The 24,124-nt window shown below is 37.0% G+C and overlaps 1 protein-coding gene across 4 annotated transcripts in view; it reads left to right on the forward strand.

The window, feature by feature from the left end:
* The window catches only part of LOC112840369 (beta-galactosidase-1-like protein 3), a 53,390-nt gene extending 29,788 nt beyond the window's left edge, over nt 1-23,602 (forward strand). For 3 of the 4 annotated variants that reach the window (XM_073904050.1, XM_025893725.2, XM_073904052.1), the window contains 11 exons: nt 10,756-10,840; nt 12,372-12,509; nt 13,108-13,188; nt 13,842-13,948; nt 14,793-14,933; nt 15,255-15,326; nt 15,875-15,953; nt 16,390-16,477; nt 16,783-16,894; nt 22,971-23,087; nt 23,227-23,602. In XM_073904050.1, the coding sequence (XP_073760151.1) occupies nt 10,756-10,840; nt 12,372-12,509; nt 13,108-13,188; nt 13,842-13,948; nt 14,793-14,933; nt 15,255-15,326; nt 15,875-15,953; nt 16,390-16,477; nt 16,783-16,894; nt 22,971-23,087; nt 23,227-23,292 (1,086 nt within the window). In that variant the 3' untranslated portion in view covers nt 23,293-23,602. The remainder of the gene's footprint in view (nt 1-10,755; nt 10,841-12,371; nt 12,510-13,107; nt 13,189-13,841; nt 13,949-14,792; nt 14,934-15,254; nt 15,327-15,874; nt 15,954-16,389; nt 16,478-16,782; nt 16,895-22,970; nt 23,088-23,226) is intronic. The other variant, XM_073904051.1, reaches the window with a different exon arrangement.
* Nucleotides 23,603-24,124: the final 522 nt, after the last annotated feature.

A 24,124-nucleotide genomic window follows, 5' to 3' on the forward strand; every position in this document is an offset into this window, starting at 1 on the left:
TTAGTTTCATTGATGTTTTCTATTGTGTTTTTAGTTCCTCATTTTTTTCTACTCTGATCTTTATTATTTCCTTTCTTCTATAAACTTTGGGCTTAATTCGTTCTTTTTTTAGTTCCTTGAGATATAAAGTAGGTTGTTTATTTGAGATCTTTCTTGCTTTTTAATGTAGGCATTTATCACATGAACTTACCTTTTAGAACAGCTTTTGCTGCATCCTTTAGGTTTTGGTATGTAGTTCTATTTTCATTTGCCTCAAGATTTCTTGATTTCTCTTTTGATTTCCTTTTTGACCTATTGATTGTTCAGTAGCATGTTTAATCTTTTATATACTTCTGAATTTTCCAGTTTTCTTCTTGTAATTTATTTCTAGTTTTATACTATTATGTTTGGAAAAGAGCTTGATATGATTTAAATATTCTTATATTTGTTAAGATTTATTAAATAAATATTTACAAATGTTATATCCTCTTGTTGGATTGACCTCTTTACATTGCTCCCCTATATAATGACCTTCTTTATCTCTTATTACAGTGTTTGTCTTAAAGTCTATTTTGTGTGATATGAGTATAGCTTTTTCCCAGTTTTCTTTTGGTTTCCATTTACATGGAATATCTTTTCCATCTCTTGCTTTCAATCTATGTATGTCCTTACATGTGCAGTAAGTCTTTTGTAGGCAGCATATAGATGGGTCTTATTTTTTTTACCCATTCCACTATTCTATGTCTTTTGATTGGAGAATTTAGTTCATTTACTTTTATTTATTTTATTTATTTTTAATTTTTATTTATTTATTTATTTGAGAGAGAGAAAGGGAGGGAAAGAGAGAGCACAAGCAGGGGGAGCGGCAGGCAGAGGGAGAAGCAGGCTCCCCACTAAGCAAGGAGCCTGATGCGGGACTTGATCCCAAGACCCTGGTATCATGACCTAAGCCAAAGGCAGATGCTTAACTGACTGAGCCACTCAGGCAACCCTATTTTATTTTATTTTTTAAAGATTTTATGTATTTACTTGAGAGATTGAGAGAGAGCAAGAGCAGGGGGGAGGACAGAGGGAGAGGGAGAAGCAGACTTCCCGCTGAGCGGGGAGCCTGATGGGGCACTCCATCCCAGGACCCTGGGATCATGACCTGAGCTGAAGGCAGATGCTTAACTGACTGAGCCATCTAGGTGCTCTTCTATTTACTTTTAAAGTAGTTATTGATAGTAATGCACTTATTGCCATTTTGTTCATTGTTTTCTGGCTGTTTTATAATTCCTTTGTTTCTTTCTTCTTTTCTTGCTCCCTTCTTTTGTGATTTGATGATTTTCTCTAAAGGTATGCTCAGATTCCCTTCTTTTTATCCTTCATATATCTACCATATGTTTGCTTTTTGATTACCATGAGGCTTGCATAGAACAACGTAAACTTATAACAGTCTATTTTAAGTTGATAACAACTTAGTTCAAACACATTCTAAAATTACATTTTTATTACCCTTCCCCATGTTTTGTGTTTTTGATGTCAGAATTTATTCCTTTTTATCTTCTGTAGCATTACTTTTTATATTAAGGCAAGTTTCAACTGTTGTTGATATTGTCATACCCGATTTCTTTGTTTAATCTATAAATAATATATCATTTTTGTGTCATCATTTTACTTTTAATTTTACTGTAACTTTTTAAAATTTAATTTATTTGAATTCAATTAGCTAACATGTAGTACATCATTAGTTTCAGACGTAGTGTTCAATAATTCATCAGTTGCATATAAATATAACACCCAGTGCTTATCATATCACATGCCCTCCTTGATGACCACCACCCAGTTCCCCCATACCCCCACCCACCATCCCTCTAGCAACCCTCAGTTTTTTTCCTATAGTTAAGAGTCTCCCATGGTTTTTCTCCCTCTCTGATGACTTCCCATTCAGTTTTCCCTCCCTTCCCCTATGATCCTCTCTGCTGTTTCTTATATTCTACATATGAGTGAAACCATATGATAATTGTCTTTCTCTGATTGACTTATTTCACTTAGCATAATACCCTCCAGTTCCATCCATGCTGATGTAAATTGTAAGTATTCATCCTTTCTGATGGCTCAGTAATATTCCATTGTATATATATATATATATATACACCACATCTTCTTTATCCATTCATCTGTCAATGGACAATATTTATCATATTTTGCTATTTATTTCTTATATCCCAGATATTCTATTTAGGATTATTTTTCTTCAGATTGAAGTATATCCTTTAGAAATTTCTTTAGGGGCACCTGGGTGGCTCAGTTGGTTAAGCATCTCACTTTGGCTCAGGTCATGATCTCAGGGTCCTGGGATCAAGTCCTGTGCTGGGCTCCCCACTGAGTGGGGAGTCTGCTTCTCCCTCTCCTTCTGCCTCTCCCCGACTCGTGCTCTCTCTCTCTCTCTCTCTCACAAATAAATAAATAAAATCTTTTAAAAAAAGGAAATTTTCTTTGTGATATCTGCCTATGGCATAGTCTATTTTTTTCCATTTCTTTTTTTTAATTTATTTTTTTATTAGCATATAATGTATTATTTGTTTCAGGGGTACAGGTCTGTGATTCATCAGTCTTACACAATTCACAGAGCTCACCATAGCACATAGCCTCCCCAGTGTCTATCACCCAGCCACCCCATCCCTCCCAACCCCCTCCACTCCAGCAACCCTCAGCTTGTTTCCTGAGATTAAGGCTCTTATGGTTTTTCTCCCTCTCTGGTTTCGTCTTGTTTCATTTTTCCCTCCCTTCCCCTATGATCCTCTGCCTTGTTTCTCAAATTCCACATATCAGTGAGTTCATATGATAATTGTCTCTCTATGATTGACTTATTTCACTTAGCGTAATACCCTCTAGTTCCATCCACGTTGTTGCAAATGGCAAGATTTCATTTTTCTGATGGCTGCATAATATTCCATTTTATACATATACCACATCTTTATCCATTCATCTGTTGATGGACATCTAGGCTCTTTCCATAGTTTGGCTATTGTGGACATTGCTGCTATAAATATTGGGGTGCACGTGCCCCTTCAGATCACTACATTTGTATCTTTGTGGTAAATGCCCAGCAGTGCAACTGCTGGGTCTAAGGTAGTTCTATTTTCAACTTTCTGAGGAACCTCCATACTGTTTTCCAGAGTGGCTGCACCAGCTTGCATTCCCACCAACAGTGTAGGAGGCTCATCCTTGCCAACAACTGTCATTTCCTGACTTGTTAATTTTAGCCATTCTGACTGGTGTGAGGTGGTATCTCATTGAGGTTTTGATTTGGATTTCCCTGATGCCAAGTGATGTTGAACACTTTTTCATGTGTCTCTTGGCCATTTGGATGTCTTCTTTGCAGAAATGTCTGTTCACGTCTTCTGCCCATTTCTTGATTGGATTATTTATTCTTTGTGTGTTGAGTTACATAAGTTCTTAATAGATTTTGGATACTAGTCCTTTATCTGATATGTCATTTGCAAATATCTTCTCCCATTCTGTCAGTTGTCTTTTGGTTTTGTTGACTGTTTCCTTTGCTGTGCAAAAGCTTTTTATCTTGATGAAGTCCCAATAGTTCATTTTTGCCCTTGCTTCCCTTGCCTTTCACAATGTGTCTAGGAAAAAATTGCTGTGGCTGAGGTCGAAGAAGTTGCTGCCTGTGTTCTTCTCTAGGATTTTGATGAATTCCTGTCTCACATTTAGGTCTTTCATCCATTTTGAGTCTATTTTTGTGTGTGATGTAAGGAAATGGTTTATTTTTTTTAATACCTCAGTCTCTCTCTCTCTTTTTAAATTATTTTTATTTATTTATTTGACAGAGAGACCGCAAGAGAGGGAACACAAGCAGGGGGAGTGGGAGAGGGAGAAGCAGGCTTCCTGCTGAACAGGGAGCCTGACAGGGGGCTCGATCCCAGGACCCTGGGACCATGACCTGAACTGAAGGCAGACACTTAACCACTGAACCACCCAGGCGCTCCAATACCTCAGTCTTTCATTGGCTCTGGAATTCTCACTTGGTAGTTGCTTTCTTTCAGCACATAAACTGCTGAATTTATTGTTGCATTTAAAAAGTCCCTGTCAGGCTAACTCCTCTGAAGGTAATTTTTACTCTGTTGTCTGCTATAAAGAATTTTGTCTTTTGGGCACCTGGGTGGCTCAGTTGGTTGAGCCTCCAACTCTTGATTTGGGGTCAGGTCATAATCTCAGGGTTCTGGGATCAAGCCCCATGAGGTTGGGCTCTGTGTTCAGCAGGGAATCTGTGTGCTGATTTCTCTCCCTCTACCTTGGCCCCTCCCCCCATTTGCACACGCATGCTCTTTCTCTCTAAAATAAATAAATAAATCTTAAAAAGAATTTTGTCCTTGTCTTTGGTGTTTTTTTCACTTAGACCGTAACTTGTTTATGTGTGAATGTATTTATTTATTATTTTTTCCAATTTGTTGAAATTCTTGGACATGTGTATTCTCAGATAGTATCTCTTCAACTATTGCTCCTGCCCTATTGTCTCACTCCTTTCATTCTGAAATTCCAACTACAGTTATGGTAGGCCTCATGTGTGCTTTATATCTGTTTTAGTTTGTGTATTTTTTCTTCTTATGTTTCCTTTTGGATACTTTCTTCTGATCTATCACATTCTAATATGTACTAATTCTCTTTTGAGCTATATTTAAGATCATCTGTTTTATCCAACATCTTTTTTTGTCCTGAATGAGAAGGTGGGTTGAAATAACGTAGATCATCATTACTGAGATTGAAAGTTTTCTATTATATCTTTTAGTATGTTTCTTGACTTGCTATTTGGTTTATTCTGTTCAGGGACACAAGTTTTGTATAGTGCAAAATTTTTCATCTGTCTTTCACGTGTCCTTTGTCCATTTTTCTCTAATCCTTCTACTTAAGTTCATGTCCATTTAATTTTGTTTACTTTTCACTACTTTTTTGTCCCTCGCAGTGTTTATTTACCTTTTAGCTTCTTCCAGTTTTGACTTAGTATTTTCTATTTTATCTCCTTTTTTGTTTTGTTTTGTTTTGTTTTACTCCACAGGTTATATTTTAGCTCCTTATGTTTTCTTATCCTGTCCTTTTTGAGTACTTTTAGTTTTGTCTAATGCCTCAATTTATAGAGGTAATTGTTTCATTGAGATTTTTAACTTCACACCAATATTTTTGGGCCACAATTTTGACCTGCTCCATTGCAAGTTTTTGGTGTTTCTCCTTTCTAATTTTGTTTTTTCATTTCTCTTTTTTTAAATGGTAAATTTAAAATTAGTTTCTGTTCTTATTCCTTTTTTTTATTAATACTCTGTTTTGATTAGATGAGTTCTTATTGGCTCAGGTACTTAAGAGAAGTTCCTGTAAGTCTTTGAGTATAGGACTGCATTTCAGGGTAACAATATATCTTAATGGCCCATTGTTGTATTCAGGGATGAATTCTTTTCTTTACCTACCTCCTTTTTCCCATTCCTGGCTCTCTCAGGGAGGCAGTTGAAATTGTAAGACTGATGTCAGATACCTCACAAGCAGACTTCTTTCTACTAAATTTTTTATCTGTGATTCTACAATAGTTATTTTCTTTCAAGCTTCTGATATATTGTATTACGCAAAATGTACTCCTTTTACCAACTTGTCAACTTCATTCTGTAATTACAAATAAGACATTGTTGATGTACTATAGGGTATGCTTTCTACTTGGAAGAAATTTGTGCTGGTACTCTTTCCTAAAATCTTCAACAAAAAGCATTTTCTTTCTACATTTGTCCAACACTTGATAGAACTTCAGGGCTTTGGCACTCTTTCATTTTAATTTATGTTTTGAAGTTTCAGATGTCAATTAGATTCATGGAAGATGTTTGTGTTTCCATTTCTCATTCTTCATTATGATTTTGAGGATTTCCAAGAGAATGTCAAGTGCACCAATAGCACAGTGGTACTTTAATACCAGAAATGTCTTCCCTCTTTAATACAAATGCTATTTATTTAATAAAAGTTTCCAGTGAAAAATAATAACTGCCAAAAAAGAAGAAAATGGAAGCCAGGGAATATATACTTAATTCAGGAAACAAATATCAAAAATGCTTATTAATATGCATAAAGATATGAATAAAATTATTTATGCATGAGATAAGAGTAAGATATTAAGAAAAATGGATATTCAGAGAACCAAAAGAAATCTTTGACATGAAAATCTAATATTTAAATTAAAAGTTAAATATGAGTTAGAGGTAAAGTTGAGGAAATTTCCTAGAAATACAACAAGTCAACAGGATATAAAATATGAGACAACATAAATGTCTCATAAGATCAATTCAGAAGGCCCAACACCTCACTAATAGTTATGAAAAGAGGACAAAGAACACAGAGAAAAGGAAATCACAAAAAACTAATGTAAGAAAACTTCCTTTAACTGAAGGATATGTATCTCCAAATTGAAAATGCCCTTCAAATGGTCAACACAATAAATGATTTTAAAAAGGGGGGGCACCTGGGTAGCTCAGTTGTTAAGTATCTGTCTTTGGCTCAGGTCATGATCCCAGGGTCCTGGGATCGAGCCCCACATCAGGCCCCCTGCTCAGTGGAGAGCCTGCTTCTCCCTCTCCCACTCCCCCTGCTTGTGTTCCCTCTCTCGCCATATCTCTCTCTGTCAAATAAATAAATAAAATCTTAAAAAAAAGACCCACATTGTAAAACTAATGTGGAATGAGGAAAACTGTAGGCTTACTATATACCAAGCAATGAGAATCAGGCTTTTAAAATATTGACATTGGATGACACAAAACAATGAAATATATGTTTAAAATTCTGAAGATAAATGAATTTCAACTTAGAATTTTATACCAAGTCTAAATATGAAGAAACTGTATTGCAGAATAAAGATATTTAAGGGCTTAGGTTACTTATTTTCTATTCACCCTTTTTATGGAAATTTTTGGAGGGTGCGGAAATAAGGGATTAATTAAGATAGAAGAACACATAGGATCTAGAAAACATAGTATTCAACTCCAGGGATCAGCTAAGAAAAGGCCCTGGAGGACAGGTCTTCAGGCTTACAGTATGACCATTTTTGATCATGGCAGGATGCTGGAGGACTCCAGGAGTAAAACTGAGAATGCACAATATGAATGCCTGATATATTCCCCAAGAGAAGCCCACCATAATTTTCCATTGTAATATACATGGGACAGTAATTTCCCCTCCTGCTGTGGAGATGTCAACTTTTTAAAAAAGAACCTGCATTTTTCAGTAGCATTGAAAATGTCAGGCTAGAAGTGGAATGCAGGTATCAGACTGAAAGCCTATGGCATCTGACACCAATAATATGAATTTTAAAAGAGATGCCTATATTTTTAGGCAAGAGTTAGTTCAGAAGTTTTGAGAAATGGAATTGCTTTGATATGTTCTCCTCTAGTTTTAGGTAATAAGTCATTTACATTCCAGATGCAATATGGTGTAATGGTTAAGAGTGTGGAGTCTGGAGGGACGCCTGGGTGGCTCAGTCAGTTAAGCGGTTGCTTTCAGCTCAGGTCATGATCCCAGGGTCCTGGGATCGAGTCCCGCATCTAGGTCCTTGCTCAGCAGGGAGCCTGCAGCTCCCCCTGCTTGTACTCTCGCTCACTCTCTCTCGCCTATGCTCTCTCTCTCTCTCTAGCAAATAAATAAATAAAATCTTTAAAAAAAAAAGAGTGTCAAGTCTGGAGGTAGCCTGGCTGAGTTCAAATCCCAGTTCTAGCACTTCCTAGCTGAATGAACTTGGATGGGTTATCTGACCTCATTTTCTTCATTTGTAGAATAAAGACTCGTAATATCTACCTTACAGTTTGTTACACAGAACAAAGTAAGTGAAGTACTTCAAACAGTACTCAGCACATGGTAAAAGTTTGATAATCATTAGTCATTTTAATATGATAATAATTGCTTTATATAAATAAAAGGTACAATCGATAAAGACATAACATTTATGAATTGTTATATATCAAATTGTTTATTAACAAATACAAAGTAAGAATTGTTAGAAATAAAAATAAATAAATAAAATAATTACAATGGATCAACACAGATGAAGTAGAATAAAATTTAAATAAAGATATGGAGAAAATGAATGAAATACTTAATAGGTAGTATAACTTAGTAGCTGATAGTTTGGCTTAGACCTGGATTTGAGTTGTAGCTCTGCCTTTACCAGCAACGTGACCTCTGAGCCTCAGTTTTTTTCTTTTTTCAAATTTTTATTTAAATTCTAGTTAGTTAACATATAATGTAATATTGGTTTCAGGAGTAGAATTTAGTGATTCATCACTTACACATAATACCCAATGCTCATCATAACAGGTGCCCTCCTTAATACCCATCACTTGTTTAGCCCATCCCCTACTCACTTTCCTTCCATCAACCCTCAGTTTGTTCTCTAACATTAAGTCTCTTATGATTTGATTCCCTCTCTCTCTCTTTTTCCCCCTCCCATACGTTCATCTGTTTTGTTTCTTAAATTCCATATATGACTGAAATCATATGGTATTTGTCTTTCTCTGACTTACTTATTTCACTTAGCATAATACACTCTAGCTCCATCCACACTGTTGCAAATGGCAAGATTTCATTCTTTTCGATGGCTGAGTAGTATTCCATTGTATATATATACCACACTTTCTTTATCCATTCATCAGTTGATGGACATTTGGGCTCTTTCCATAATTTGACTATAGTTGATCATTCTGCTAGAAATATCAGGGTGCATGTACCTCTTCAAACCTGTATTTTTTATCCTTTGGGTAAATACCTAGTAAAGCAATTGCTGGATCATAGGGTAATTCTATTTTTAACTTTTTGTGGAACCTCCTCCATACTGTTTTCCAGAGTGGCTGCACCAGTTTGCATTCCCACCAATAATGTAAGAGGGTTCCCCTTTCTCCACATCTTCACCAACATTTGTTGTTTCCTGACTTTTTATTTTAGCCATTCATTTTAGCCATTCTGACAGGTGTGAGGTGATATCTCATTGTGGTTTTGATTTGTATTTCCCTGATGACAAGTGATGTGGGGCATTTTTTCATGTGTCTGTTGGCCATCTGGATGTCTTCTTTGGCAAAATGCCTATTCATGTCTCTGCCCATTTCTTAACTGGATTATTTGCTTTTTGGGTGTTGAGTTTGATAAGTTCTTTATAGATTTTGGATACTAACCCTTTATCAGATATTTGAAAATATCTTCTCCCATCCCGTAGGCTGCCTTTTAGTTTTGTTGGTTGTCTCCTTTTCTATGCAGAAGTTTTTATCTTGATGAAGTCCCAGTAGTTCGTTTTTGCTTTTGTTTCCCTTGCCTCTGGCAACATGTCTAGTAAGAAGTTGCTACAGCCAAGGTCAAAGAGGTTGCTGCCTGTGTTCTCTAGGATTTTGATGGATTCCTGTCTCACATTTAGGTCTTTCAACTATTTTGAATTTATTTTTGTGTATGGTGTAAGACAGTGGTCTACTTTCATTCTTCTGCATGTCACTGTCCAGTTTTCCCAACACCATCTGTTGAAGGGACTGTCTTTTTTCCATTGGATATCCTTTCCTACTTTGTTGAAGATTAGTTGACCATACAGTTGTGGGTCCATTTCTGGGTTTTCACTTCTGTCCCCTTGATCTATGTGTCTGTTTTTATGCCAGCACCATACTGTCTTGATGACTACAGCTTTGTAATATAGCTTGAAGTCTGGAATGGTGATGCCTCCTGCTTTACTTTTCTTTTTCAGGATTGCTTTGGCTATTCAGGGTCATTTGTTGTTCCATAAAATCTTAGGATTGTTTGTTCTAGCTCTGTGAAAATTGCTGATGGTATTTTGATAGGGATAGCATTGAATATATAGATTGTTTTGGCTAGTATAGATATTTTAACAATGTTTGTTCTTCCACTCCATGAGCATGGAATGTTTTTCCATTTCTTTGTGTTTTTTTCATTTTCTTTCATATGTGTTCTATAGTTTTTAGAGTAGAAATCTTTTACCTCTTTGGTTAGGTTTATTCCTAGTTATCTTGTTTTTGGTGCAATTATAAATGGGATTGATTCTTTAATATTTCTTTCTGCTGCTTCATTATTAGCAAATAGAAATGCAACAGATTTCTGTATGTTGATTACACCTTGTGATTTTGCTAAATTCATGTATTAGTTCTAACAACTTTTTGGTGAAGTCTTTTGGGTTTTCTGCGTAGATACCATGTCATCTGCAAATAGCGAAATTTCGACTTCTTCCTTGCTGATTTGGATGCCTTTTATTTCTTTTTGTTGTCTGATTGCTGAGGCTAGGACTTCCAGTACTATGTTAAATAGTAATAGTGAGAGTGGACATCCCTGTCTTATTCCTGATCATAGAGGAAAAGCTCTCAGTTTTTCCCCGTTGAGGATGATATTAGCTGTTGGTCTTTGGTATACGTGAACCTCAGTATCTGTGTCAAGAATTGTAGTCAGGTCCTTGTTTATCCAAAGCCAATTGTTTTAAAACCAGCCTCACATATGACAAGGTTAGAATCATAGATGATGATATCCAGGTACAGCAGTGAGGCACATAAAGTATAAGGAGTATGGACAGCATGAATGTTTAGGAGAGGTGGAGGAACCAAAGCTATGGGTGATGGTAAAGGTATGATGGGTGATGGGAAAGGAGGGAGAATGAAGCACTGAATTTTGAAAAAGTGAACAGCATGAGTTCCTTAAATTCTCATCTGTTGTGTTTAGCTTTTCTGGTTTTCTTTTTACATTTTGTCAGACTTGGTATTTGATTTGGTTTCTTTCTAGAGCAATAAGCCCATTATGATCATGGAATTCTGGGTTGGCTGGTTTGACACATGGGGAGGTGAACATATGGTTGGTAATCCTGAGGGTAAGTGTTTTGCAGTGTTGAACCCTGAGTAGAGGTGGTCCTGAGTCATGGATCATTCACACATTTCTTTTCTAATTAATTAGCTCATTCAGCCATAACTATTCATTCAATACCTATATGTACAAGGACTTGGCTAGGTTTGAGTGTATACTGATGAATAAAAATGACCTGGTTTCTACCCCTAGGGAGCTTGTTATTTAGTAGAGTTGACAGAAAATTAAGAAGTAAATCAAGGGTTCCACATCTAACAAGTGCTTTGAAGCAAACAAACAGGTGCAGTGATAGAAAAGACAGGGACAGGCCTGCAGAGGTAAGGCAAGGTGGTCATGGAAAGGGTCTTGGAAAGGCAACATCTCTGAAGAAGGGGATGCATTTGCTAAAAGTCTTAATAATCTCTGGCAAATGCACAGGCCACTGCTCTGGTCTTGTCAACTAAGTGGTAGTCATTGTCAGGAAACAACATGCAATGATGGTTTAAAGCATGGATCCTGCAGCCAAAGAGGTCAGGATTTCAATCTCAGCTCTACTAGTCTGCATGACTAGCTGCATGATCCAAGACAGCTTTCCTTGTCTGCTAAGTCTCAGTGTCCTCATTGAAAACAGAAGTATCATGTAACCTACCTCATAGGGTTGTTGTGAGGATTAAATGCAGGAAACAACTCAGAACAGTGCCTGGCAGATGTTGACTTAATAAAAGTATTTTGCTAGTAAATATATTCTGCTGTCAATATTATGAAAATAAGCTCACTTGTACCAGAAGTAAAGCAAACCAATGAAAAATACCAGGTAATTTAGGAGAGCCTGCTTGGGCTGAAACAAAACAAAACCCACCACCAACAAACAAGTTTTTTGATCGCTTTTGTGTCAGGCACTATGGTATGTTTCTTACCTATATTCTTTCATCAGTCCTATGAGGTAGTAGGAATTAGGACTTTTCATTTAACAGATAAAGAAGCAGAGGCTCTGAGAGAAAAATAGACTGTCCAAGTTAATGCAAGTAGTAAAGAGCACAGCCAGAATTGAATCCTATATCTGACTACCTTTTAACAAACTCCCTATGATGGCCAGTGGAAAGTTGATCATACCTGTTAAAATCATGGTAAAAAAATAAGAGTTTCTCTGGCTGAAGATTGGGAACAGCTACTTGTGGACTGTTGCAGTGGTTTTATATTACCCTAGAAGGGAGTAATGAGATTATACTAATTAATTCTATAATTTCAAAAAATTTAATGAACATTAGATATTTAAGTAACATAAGGGTTCTTAGGCTATTATTTAATAGATATAACATGGAGTCAAATTATGTCCATACTCTGGGGAAAATAATTTCAAAATGGCTCTTGGTATTGATAATACTTGGTTTCCTGGAATAGTTTGGCCAATTCCACCTATTTTCTGGTTAGAATCTCAGTGGAGGTTGAAACACAAAACTGTTAAGTTGATCATGGGGTGGGGTTGAGAATAAGATTTCATCAGAGACTTCTGTCTTAATTTTTAATTTTCCCTGTGTTCTTGTCTTCCTCCTTTACAGATGTTGTGGAAACTGTGTCCAAATTTATCACATCTGAGATCTCCTTCAATGTATATATGTTTCACGGTGGAACCAACTTTGGTTTCATGAATGGGGCCACATATTTTGGGATACACAGAGCTGTTGTCACTAGCTATGGCAAGTGCTTGCTGGTATGGTCACCTCCCAACATAAGGCGTACTGGAGCTTTACAGAGGAGGATCCAAAAGCATGTTCTGAGCATCACTGAATTCTTGACTTATAACCTATGCTGAGCATTCAGGATATTCCTATCTATTTTCCTTTCTTCTGTGATGTTCATAATGCCCCCAACAAACTGTCATTGCAGTAGATGGGGTGCCTCAGACCTAGAGCCCTGCTTCACTCATCATATATACTGACCCCTTGACTTGAACCTTCTAAGACACACAGAATACAAATGGTGGCTGCTGGCACTGATAGACATACCTAGGCAATCCAGATTGAGGGAAGAAAAGGGTGTACATTAGAAAGTAAAACAGAAGGATGAGTCCAGTGCTTGGCAGCCTCAGATCCCCAGGACGGGTTGTGGGGAGTGTTCCCAGAGTGGCATAACACTCCCCCCCCACACACAGCTGGGATGCACTGGTTCAGGGGTGGGGAAGATGTATCTTCTATCTCCCTCTGGTAGCCTTGGCCCATCTCATGCCAGCAGTGCTGAAACAGGGTCTGCTGTGGATGATTGCCTGGTCAGTGACAACACTCTTGTGTCTTGCAGACTATGATGCTGTGCTGACAGAGGCTGGGGATTACACAGAAAAATATTTCAAGCTTCGAAGACTCTTTAGATCTGTCTTAGGTACTCAGCAATCATTTTAATTTGAGGGATGGCTCTCCTCATGAAGTGGAAGGGTGGGGGGAGGGAAAGTTCCCCCATGGGCAAAAGCTTGGAGCCTTAAGGCCAAGTGCAACCTTAAGTTCAAATCCCAGTTTTCCTACTTAAAAGATGAGTGGCTTTGCTTGAGTGTTTCAAGCCTCTGAAGCATATTTCTTCACTGAAATATGAAGATAATGATATTCATCTCCTATAATGACTGTGAAGATTAAGTATGTTACTGTTTGTAGAGCTCTTAGTATGATGGCATGGTACCCTCACATACAATAGCAAAAGCCATCCTACTTAGTTTTATTTATTTAAATAAAGTTAATAATATACTATGTGCTAGAAAGTGAGCATTGTCAGAAGGCACAAGGCAGAATTCTTGCTCCCTGAGAGCCCTCGGTCCATACGACCAACATTACTTTATAGCTATCCATGCATACAAAACTCGTTCCAATTTAGTTATTTACAGTTTCTTATCGCTCTTGGAGAAGTATACACATATGCCAGGATAGGACCCATTTCTCTTGTTGGCTCTGGGATATGAGAGTTCATGGGTAGGGATGGGGAAATTTAGAGAAGGCAGTAGTTATTTCAGGCACTTTTTGCCCCATGGCTTATTTTCATTTCAGCAGTGCCTCTGCCCCCTTTACCCAAGCTCACTCCCAAGGCTGAGTATCCTTCTGTGAAACCATCCCTTTACTTGCCACTGTGGGATGTCCTACAGTACTTAAATGAGGTGAGTACTATCTGGCACTGAAATGGGGGGTTGGCTATTGGGGGCCATGGGGGAGAAGGCTTTAGGCCACAGAGTAGAGATTCCTTCAAGTACTTTTTATTGTGAAGGGTGAAAATAAATCTTTTAGATTTTGTCCAAATTTAGAACTATTGGGTAAGAACCACAAACTTTTTCTCTGGGTAGACTGTAAAGGGGTTTGAACTTGAAGAATGAGTAGGGGTGGGGGAAAGCAGGATATTAGAGGATCCTCTTTCCCTGCTCAGATGAACCATCTGGTAGATGCTCTTAGGTGGGACTGCATGATCCATATGGGAAAGACTGAGAGCCAGGAACCCATAAAACTGAGTTTCTGACTCTTCTTCACCATCAAATAGGCCAAATCACTGAACTTTTATATGTCCATATTCTCCCTTTAAAATTAGACTACCTGTTATATTTTGAAGAAAAGGTGAAATTGTTTGAAAAATGTTGACTTTTGAATTCATATTAACTTCACCTCTGCTATCACTGGGTTTTAGATAAATATAGTTATTGGCACATTGTAGATGCTAACTAAATGTTTGCTTTAGTGCATAATTCTTATTTGACTTCAGTTATGTTAAAATACAATTTATTCACTTCATTAATTCTCATGATTACAACAATTGTTCCCTCTACGATGCTCCTATTATCCCCTGAGTTTCCTGGTCAGTGGAGATGATGCAAATTATCATATAACACTTGTTTTAGTATTTCTTATCCAAAAAACTGTTGGGGACCATTAGGAGGTACAACAAAAAATGACAAGGGCCTAAGGAAGAAGGATCCCAACTTCTCATCACCCTGGCTTATGTCTCTCTCATAGCCAGTTATATCTAATACACCAGTCAACATGGAGAACCTCCCTATAAACAGTGGGAATGGCCAGTCCTATGGATTCGTGCTTTATGAGACTTCCATCTGCTCTGGAGGTTCTCTCCATGCTAATGTTCAAGATACAGCACAGGTAGGTGTCAACAGGCTATCTATGAAGGTAAGCAGAACCTGACTGTGTTATTGGGGAGAGTAGTCACTGGTCAACTTTACTATTAGGTGATATTTTCAAGCACCTACTATTTGTGAGGCTTTGGGAATATAAAGTCAAACCAAAGAGACTTGTTTTTGGCTTTATCACAACTTAAGCCTATGAGGTCCTCCTGTTCAGCTTCTAGCCATCTGTGATCACCAAGGCTAGTCTCTTCCTTCAAAATGCTCTGCTTCCTAAACCAGAGCCTCTCTTCTTTCTTCAGGTGGGCCTGTAAGTCTGATGCTGGCTCTTCTTTTGCAGGTGTTTTTGAATGAGATAAGTATAGGACTTCTGGATGATCATACTAAGAAGTTGAATATTGCTAAAATCAAGGTATGTGATTCAAGAGTCTGGGTGCTTCCCTAGACCTCTGACTCAAATGCAAGCATAGCCTGGTCCTGAGGTAGACTACCTCCTTTCTCTGTCACTGCCCTTTGGTATTACTTCTCACTTGCGGTTCCATCAACAAGTACTTAGGGCTATAAGTGTAACTGCATCTCCCAGGGCCAGGTGTAGTAGAGTTGCAAAATACACGCTTCAGTGTAAATGGAACTTTAGGACCCATTAGGCCCTGAGTCAAACATCAGGCCCTGGTTGGGTCTCTGATCAAAGGCACATAGCTGAGTCTCTCTGCCTTTCCTAAGGCAGACCAGCAAATGAAAGGGAAGATTGAGTTTGGAACAGGAACACAAATGGTCCTTATGAGAGAGGAGGACTGCTGCACTCTGGAGCCCCCTTTTCTCCCATTTGCTTGTCTTTCATCTGGGACTCAGAGAAAGAATGGGTTCTAGTGTAAAAACTCTGCGAGGCCATGTAGTCTCTGTGAGCTGGTCTATCCCAAGCAGGAATGCCAACTTCCTTCTTTTTTCTTTTTTTTAAAGAAATGTCAACTTCTAAGGATCCTGGTAGAGAATCAAGGACGAGTCAATTTTTCATGGAAAATTCAAGATCAGCGGAAAGGTAGGAAATAAGCTGTAATCTCTCTTTGTGGTTACTTGGATCCTAAGATTGGGGCAATGTGCAGTTGGGAGGAGAAAATGAGCCCCTTGAGCAGTGGGATACCTAAGTCCCAGGACCAAAGACTACCTCTCCTTTGTCCTGCCTTCTTCAGGTCTCCTGGGTAGAAAAGCAGAACAGTTAGATTGGGCCCTGGCTTATTGTAGAGCAGGGTCCAGTCTCCTACTGGGAATTTCAGAGAAAGTTCTGATACAAAGTGGGAAGCTTTCTTGGTAATATGGAACCATACAACAGGAAACTTTTGGTCATAGCGGGTCAGACAAGTGTTTGCCCTCCTGGCTGATTCCTTGTCACAGGCATATACAGTCAGCATTTCTTTATCCCAGACACTGGAGAATGTCCAGTCCCTGTCCGTATTTTTTCCTACCCTTACCTGCAGGATTAACTGGATCAGTTACCATCAATAACGTTCCCCTGAAAGGTTTTGTTATCTATTCTCTGGAAATGACAATGAGCTTCTTTGAAAGGTATGTTCCTCCTTACACCCATTAAACACTTGGAAGGATCAGGGGGCTTACAGATGTCAAACTCTTCACTTTGCAGATGAAAAGCTAAGATTTGGAGAACTGAAATGATTTACCCAAGATTATAGAGTGCTTTGGGGTCAGGACTAGAACCCCAGAACAAGTCTCCTGACTCCTGATTTTAATGCTTCTAGTCTAATATATGTCCCTGGATCAGAATCCTAATCCTTGGGTGGGGAAATCTAGGTGTTGGCACTAGAGTGGAGAAGGGGTATTTTCTCTTCTTCAAGGCTCTGTTCTTCCTCCAGGCTCCGCTTTGCCCCTTGGAGGCCTGTCACAGAGAGCTATTTGGGCCCTGCCTTCTACCTTGGTACCTTGAAGGTTAACTCTTCACCCAAGGACACCTTCCTGAGTCTACTGGTAGGTGAGCTGCCCTCAGCTGTTCTGGTGTCCCAACCACTTTTTTTTTTTTCTTCTTTAAATTATTTATTGTTATGTAAATCATCATAAATTACATCATTAGTTTTTGATGTAGTGTTCCATGATTCATTGTTTGTGTATAACACCCAGTGCTCCACGCAAAACGTGCCCTCTTTAATACCCATCACCAGGCTAACCCATCTCCCCACCCCCCTCCCCTCTAGAACCCTCAGTTTGTTTTTCAGAGTCCAACCACTTCTTCTTTTCAGAAGAGTTTTAAAGCAAAGCCATAGTGTTCCTGGCAGGAGTGTTTCCCCATTTTCCTTGTTTTTCTCGTCCTCATTTCTAATAAGACTTCCAACATTTCTGTCTTCCTAATGTATCATTATTTTAAAAATAATAAATCAAAACACAATGGAAAACCTGAAATAATAAGATAGAGAGAGCAAATGATGGAGTTTCTCTTTCCAACATACCCTCCATTCCAATTCCTTTTACTTTTCAGAACTAAACATTACCACACTACCTGTGTCACTGGACTGAAGTGGGACACTCCTTGCTCAGTTACAGACACACTACACCAAATAGGGTTGCCTCACAAGTCATTTATTTATACAAACAAGGAGATTGTGGGGAATAATTTTCAAAGTTCTGTCTCCCTGAAGATGGGAAAGCAGAGCCTTTTATTAGGGCTTGGGATGAATATTTAGAAGGGGATTTTAATGTCATCATGAGGCTGAGGTCACTTCTGGCACTTTCTGGTTCATCTGCACAGGTGTGGCCCTCAAATGTTTCTTTTTCTAGTCTAGCAGTCCATTAGTTCCTTTCTAAAAGGTAAAATCAACAGCTAGGCAGAAGCCTCTAGGAGTTTAGTTCCTAAAAGATAACATTGACAGGCAGAAGCTTCTACTAGAAATTTCCTGAATTCAGGAGGTTAGGCTGGTGACACCAACAGTTTGTGGTATTTCATATATAACTTTGCCTAAACATATACACAATTACTTTTTACACTAATGGGTTCATTCCCTAAATTATATTCTGCAACTTGCTTTTTAAAAATACTATACCTCGTAGAGCTTTTTATATATAAACACACATAGTGACATACATGCACATAAATGCACAGTTCAATAAATTTTCACAAAGTGAACACCATGTACTTCTTTTGAGATGAAAAAAATAAAATATTGTCAGCACCCCTCCCAATCACTGTCTCTCCTTGTTCCTAAAAGTGAACCATTATCTTGACTTCTAACACTCCAATTCAGTGCTTCCCCTTTTACTTCATGTAAATTGAATTGTATAGCATCTTTTTTGTGTGGCTTCTTTTTTGCTAAGATTCAACCATTAAGTGATGTTGTGGTGATTTATTCATTTTCAGTATTGTATGGGGTTCCATTTCATAAAATACCATACTTTATTTAACCATCCTACTGTTGATAGACATTTGTATTATTTCCGGTGTTTGGCTATTGTAAATATTAAGACTTCTTTTGTGTTTATGTTTGTGACTGAGACATCTTTGTCATGTTTTGGTACCATGTTTTAAGACCCCCATAAATAATTTGAGAAGTAGAGTCTGTGTAAGCCTGTTATTACTTCTTACATGTTTGGTAGATTTCACTTGTGAAGCCATTTAGGGTTGACTTTTTCTTTGTGGGAAAGTTTGTAAGTGTGGATTAAAGTCCTTCAAGATTAAAGTACTAGTCAGACTTGGTTTCTTTAAAAGTTAATTTTAGGGGCGCCTGGGTGGCTCAGTCAGTTAAGAGTCTGCCTTCGGCTCAGGTCATGTTCCCAGGGTCCTGGGATCGAGCCCTGCCTTGGGCTCCCCGCTCAGCGGGGGTCAGCTTCTCTCTCTCCCTCTGCCCCTCCCCTGATTTGTGCTCTCTCTCTCTCTCTCAAATAAATAAATAAAATCTTTTAAAAAAAGAGGTTAGTTTTAATAAAATTTATTTTTCTGGGAATTTTTCCATTTCCTTTTAATTTTCAATGTGTTATGTTTGAGTTGTTCATTTTTAATGTTTAGATCATCTGTAGTATTGTCTCATTTTGTCTTGATAAGTTTCATCAGAACATTACCAAATTATTAATCTTTCAAAGAATCAATGGTTGGCTGTGACTTTTACCATATCATGTGTTTTTTTCTGTTTCATTTCTGCCATTTTCTTTATTATTATTATTCTTATTATTTTGTTCTTTTGTGAAATCCTGCACTATCTTTGCAAAGTTTGTATAGATCTGAAACTATTTTAAAATAAAAATATATTAAACATTTTAGTATGTTTCTAGTACATATTATTTTAATTGTTCAACTTTTTTTTTAAAGATTTTGTTTATTTATTTGAGAGAGAGAGAGAGAGCACAAGTCAGGAGGAGGTTCAGAGGAGAGGGAGAAGGAGAAGCAGACTCTGCTGATCAGGGAGCCCGACACAGGGCTCAATTCCAGGACCCTGAGATCATGACCTGAGCGGAAGGCAGATGCTTAACTGAATGAGCCACCCAGGTGCCCCACAACTTTTAAATACTAATCATTTCCCCTATCACGTAGTCCTATAATTTTGCATTTTAAAGTTTTTTATTCAAGTATAATTAACATTGTGTTATATTAGTTGTACAATTAGTTATATTAGGTGTACAATATAGTAATTCAGCAATTGTATACATTTCTTGGTGCTCATCAGTATGAGTACTCACAATCTCTTTTATCTATTTCACCCATCCCTCTACCCACTTCCCCTCTGTCAACCACTAGTTTGTTCTCTGTATGTAAGAGTCTGTTTTTCACTTGTCTCTTTTTTCATTTGTTCATTTGTTTTGTTTTGTTTCTTAAATTCCACATATGAGTGAAATCATATGGTATTTGTCTTTCTCTGTCTGACTTATTTCACGTAGCACTTAGGTCCCCTAGGTCCATCCATATTGTTGCAAATGGCAAGATTTCATTCTTTTTTGTGGTTGAGTAATATTCTATTGTGTGTGTATACACACACACACACCCCACATCTTCTTTATCCATTCATCTCTCCATGGACACTTGGGTTGCTTCCTTATTTACTAATATAAATAATGCTGTAATAAACATAGAGGTACATATATCTTTTTTTATCTATTTATATTTTTTACATTTTTAAAGTTTTATTGTTATGTTAATCACCATACATTACATCATTAGTTTTTGATGTAGTGTTCCATGATTGTTTGTGTATAACACCCAGTGCTCCATTCAATACCTGCCCTCCTTAATACCCATCACCAGACTAACACATCCCCTCACCCCCCTCCCCTCTAGAACCCTCAGTTTCTCAGAGTCCATAGTCTCTCATGGTTCGTCTCCCCCTCTGATTCCCCTGCTTCATTTTTCCCTTCCTGCTATCTTTTTCTTTTCTTTTCTTTTTTTAACATATAATGCATTATTTGTTTCGGAGGTACATATATCTTTTTGAATTAATGTTTTTGTTTTCTTTGGATATATACCCAGTAGTGGAATTATTGGATCATATGGTAATCCTATTTTAAATTTTTGAGGAACCTCCATACTGTTTTCCACAGTAGCTGTGCCAGTTTGCATTCCCACCAACAGCGCATGAGCGTTCCATTTTCTCCACATCCTTGCCAACACTTGCTATATCTTGTTTGTTCGTTTGTTTGTTTATTTGATACTAGCCACTCTGAAGGTGTATTTTGTTTATTCTACTTTTTATCTTAGGAGTTATCTTCTTTCTTTTTGTAATTTCTTGAGATGGGTGCTTAGATAACTGACTTTTAGTCTTTATTCTTTTTAACATATGAATTTAGGTGATTTTTCATTTAAGTATGAATTTGGTTGTACCCCATAAGTTTAAAACATTTATTGAGGTGAAATTTACATTAACATAAAATTAATCATTTTAAAGTGAACAATCCAGAGGCATTTGGTACATTTACAATGAATGCAATTCTTCCTTATATTTAGTTCCAAAACAGTTTTATAACTCTAACAGGAAACCCTGTACCCATTAAGCACTTACTTCCCATCTTCCCTTCTCCTCAGCGCCTGACAAACAATACTTTTCTTCCTGTGTCGATGGAATTGCCTATTCTGGATATATATTCCACGTTTTTATATGTTTTATTTTCATCACCAATTAATTCAAATATGTTACAAATTTCCTCATGATTTTTGCTTTGGCCTCTGCGTTATTTAGAAGTGTACGTGTTTCTTATTTTCCAAATATTTGGATACTTATAAAGTAATTTTTTGTTATCAGTTTCTTGTTTGACTGCACTGTGGTCTAAGAACTTTAAAATATAGCACTTGTTTAGTCCAATATAGGATCAAAGTTATAAAGATTATTATGTATACTTGAAAGAATAGGTATATTCTGCATATATTAGATCAATGTTCTATATATGTCAATGAGTTCAACTTTGTTAATTACCTTATTTTGAATGTTTTATGTCTTTATTGATTCCTGTTTGCTTTATCTATTAGCTATTGAAACATTGTTTGAAAATTTTCCATTACAGTTTTAAATCTTATTTCTCCTGTTATTTCATCAATTTTGCTTATATATTCTGAATCTATACTTTAGCTTTTCTGTATATCATTATCACCCAGGGTAGATTAAGAATTTTATTATCAGGAGATATTCCTCTTTATCTCTAATAGTACTTCTTGCCTTAATGTCAAATTTTTCTGATATTAATAGAACTATAGTAACTTCCTTTCGCTTAAGGTTTATCTATTTTATCTTTTTCTGTTATTATTTTATTTTTACAATTCCTTTATATTTTAGAAGGTTTTCTTATAAATATCATATAACTGCTTTATTTAATGTCCAGCAATCTTTGTTTTTTAATTGGAGCATTTCAGAGGCTCCAATTTTATGTTAGAACCATTTTGTTATATCTCCTTTTGTCTTCCTGTCTTGTCTGCTTCTCATTCTTCTTTCCTCTGAGCTTAATTTTGAAAACTCTCTTTCCTATTATTCAGTTTACTAATTCTATATTTAGCTATATCTCTATTTAGTTTATCTAGTCTGCTATTCAAAACATCTGTTAAATTATTAATTTTAATTATTACATTTTTTAATTTTAGAGTTTTCATTCTATAGACTTTTTTATAGTTTCCATTTCTCTGTCAAAATTTTAGCTCTTGTCTTTGATCCCTATGAGCATGCTAATTTAATAGGCAATTCTTTTAAAGCCTGAGACTTATAAATCCATTATCTGCATCACCTGTGCATCTATTTTTATTGTGTGTTGTTCCTTGTAGTTTTTTTTATTATATTGTCTTTCCCACCCCATCTGCTTGATTTTTTTGAGTTCCAAAAATTATATATGAAAAATGCTAGAAATAACTTAAAGCCTAAGAGGATGTCAGAGAATTTACATCCATCTCTGGAGTTAAGTGCACTAGTAATCACCTTACTACAATTAAGAGGATGGAAATGATTTGAATCAAGGCTTCTATACAATGGCCAGACTAGTTCTAGTTCACTCTTCTCCTTGGGTATAGGCCCTCAGGATCACAGCCCAGAATGTAAATTATTTAATAAGGTTCCTTGGTATTCAATTTTTGTTCCCTAAGCTTGTGGGGCTATAAAATGTTCTGCTCAGCTTCTCAGCCATCTCTTCCTGAATAAGCAGACACCTCTATTGGAAAAGCTGTCTCAGTGTCTTCTTGTCTCTCAGTTTTCTTTGCCTAGATCTTGGTCCTGTCACTCATCATTGTATTGCAAGCAGATTTTTTAAAAAAATGTATAGCTTTTATAATGGTTCTTAGCATTAGCATTCATCTTTATTACCTAATACTTATCTCTGGAAACAGAATAACTGCTTTTTAAAAAACCATAGCATTATATATCATGGGTCAGGAACAACAGTAGCATTAGCATTAAAGGTTTGGTTCATGTTTTTCTCTGTCATCCCTAGGCCAGCTACAGCTTAGTAGAGTTTCTAGAACATCCCATTCTAAACTCACTGCCACTTTCAGTGCCACAAAGCATTGAGTCTTGCTCTCACTCCCAAAAGTGCCTTAGGTTTTACCTTGCCAGTGTGAATCTGTTCCTATGTCTTAAGACTCCATTCCTTCCAGACCTGGAATTCTGGATTTGCATTCATCAATGGACGTAACCTTGGGCGATATTCAATTATTGGACCTCAGGAAACACTTTACCTTCCTGGTGCTTGGCTTCATCCAGAAGACAATGAGGTGAGTCACCCCTACCACTGCTTTTATGTTTCATAAATGTTGAGATCTGCCTTCATCCCCAGAATGCAATTCAGGGTCGTTCTCATCCTATACTGAATAGGCTTACACTTTCTTACTGTCAACCTTTTTTTCTCCCTAGATCATCCTGTTTGAGAAAAGGAAGAGTGGTTCATACATACAAACTACAAATGAACCCATGCTGTAAGACTGTGTTATAATACATTTCTAGGATTGTTAGATTTCATCTACAAGCATTTTTTTTAGTAGGAAGATTTATGTTGAGAATATCAGTGTTGCCTACAATAGCAAAAAATGTAAAAATAACCTAAAAAATAAAAAAGGAAATTGTTATGAATATTATAGTATATCCACATGATGTCTATTTTTAGGCTTTAAGAAATCTTCAAAATATTTAATGACTGATTTACCTAGTTAAATACTAACCCTTAGCATATTCTTATTCTCTAATCAAATGTGCCTTTAGGCAGATATGAATAAAATAATAACAAATTTTATTTCTGACTCTTCATATTCAGTTGGAAGGGAGAAGAGAGTCTCTGGCTTAAGAGAGAGTAAGGATTACTGCTCTCTCTAATGCCAGAGAAAGTACCGTATATGCTGATTGGCAAATTTCTGGTGTGTGTGTGTGTGTGTGTGTGTGTGTTTGTAAGAGGGAGGGAATACAAGGTGCCATGAACAATGTCTTCAGACATTTCCCTACAGTCTGTGTGTCTCCAGGGTGACCTTATGGGTCATATCCAATCAGAGAAGGTATAGCAATTTGGTTGCTTGTTTCTGACAGGTATGACAGCAAAGCCTGGCATGGAGCACTCTGTGTCTTACTATTCCTCAGCTATCTGGATATAGTCAAGACTCTTCTTACTGATAGTGGACAAATATTAGTCAAACGAACTTCCTCAAATGACACCATTGGAAATGAATCACATTTTTATAATCAAATTATATCACATGACCTAAATTTGAACGATTGCACTATAACAAGATCTTATCACCTAGTTAGATATGGTGCCTAGGAG

Source organism: Callorhinus ursinus, unplaced genomic scaffold (genome assembly GCF_003265705.2).
Source record: "Callorhinus ursinus isolate GAN/ISIS: 27379988/994484 unplaced genomic scaffold, GSC_fseal_2.0 scaffold19, whole genome shotgun sequence".
NCBI lineage: Eukaryota > Metazoa > Chordata > Mammalia > Carnivora > Otariidae > Callorhinus > Callorhinus ursinus.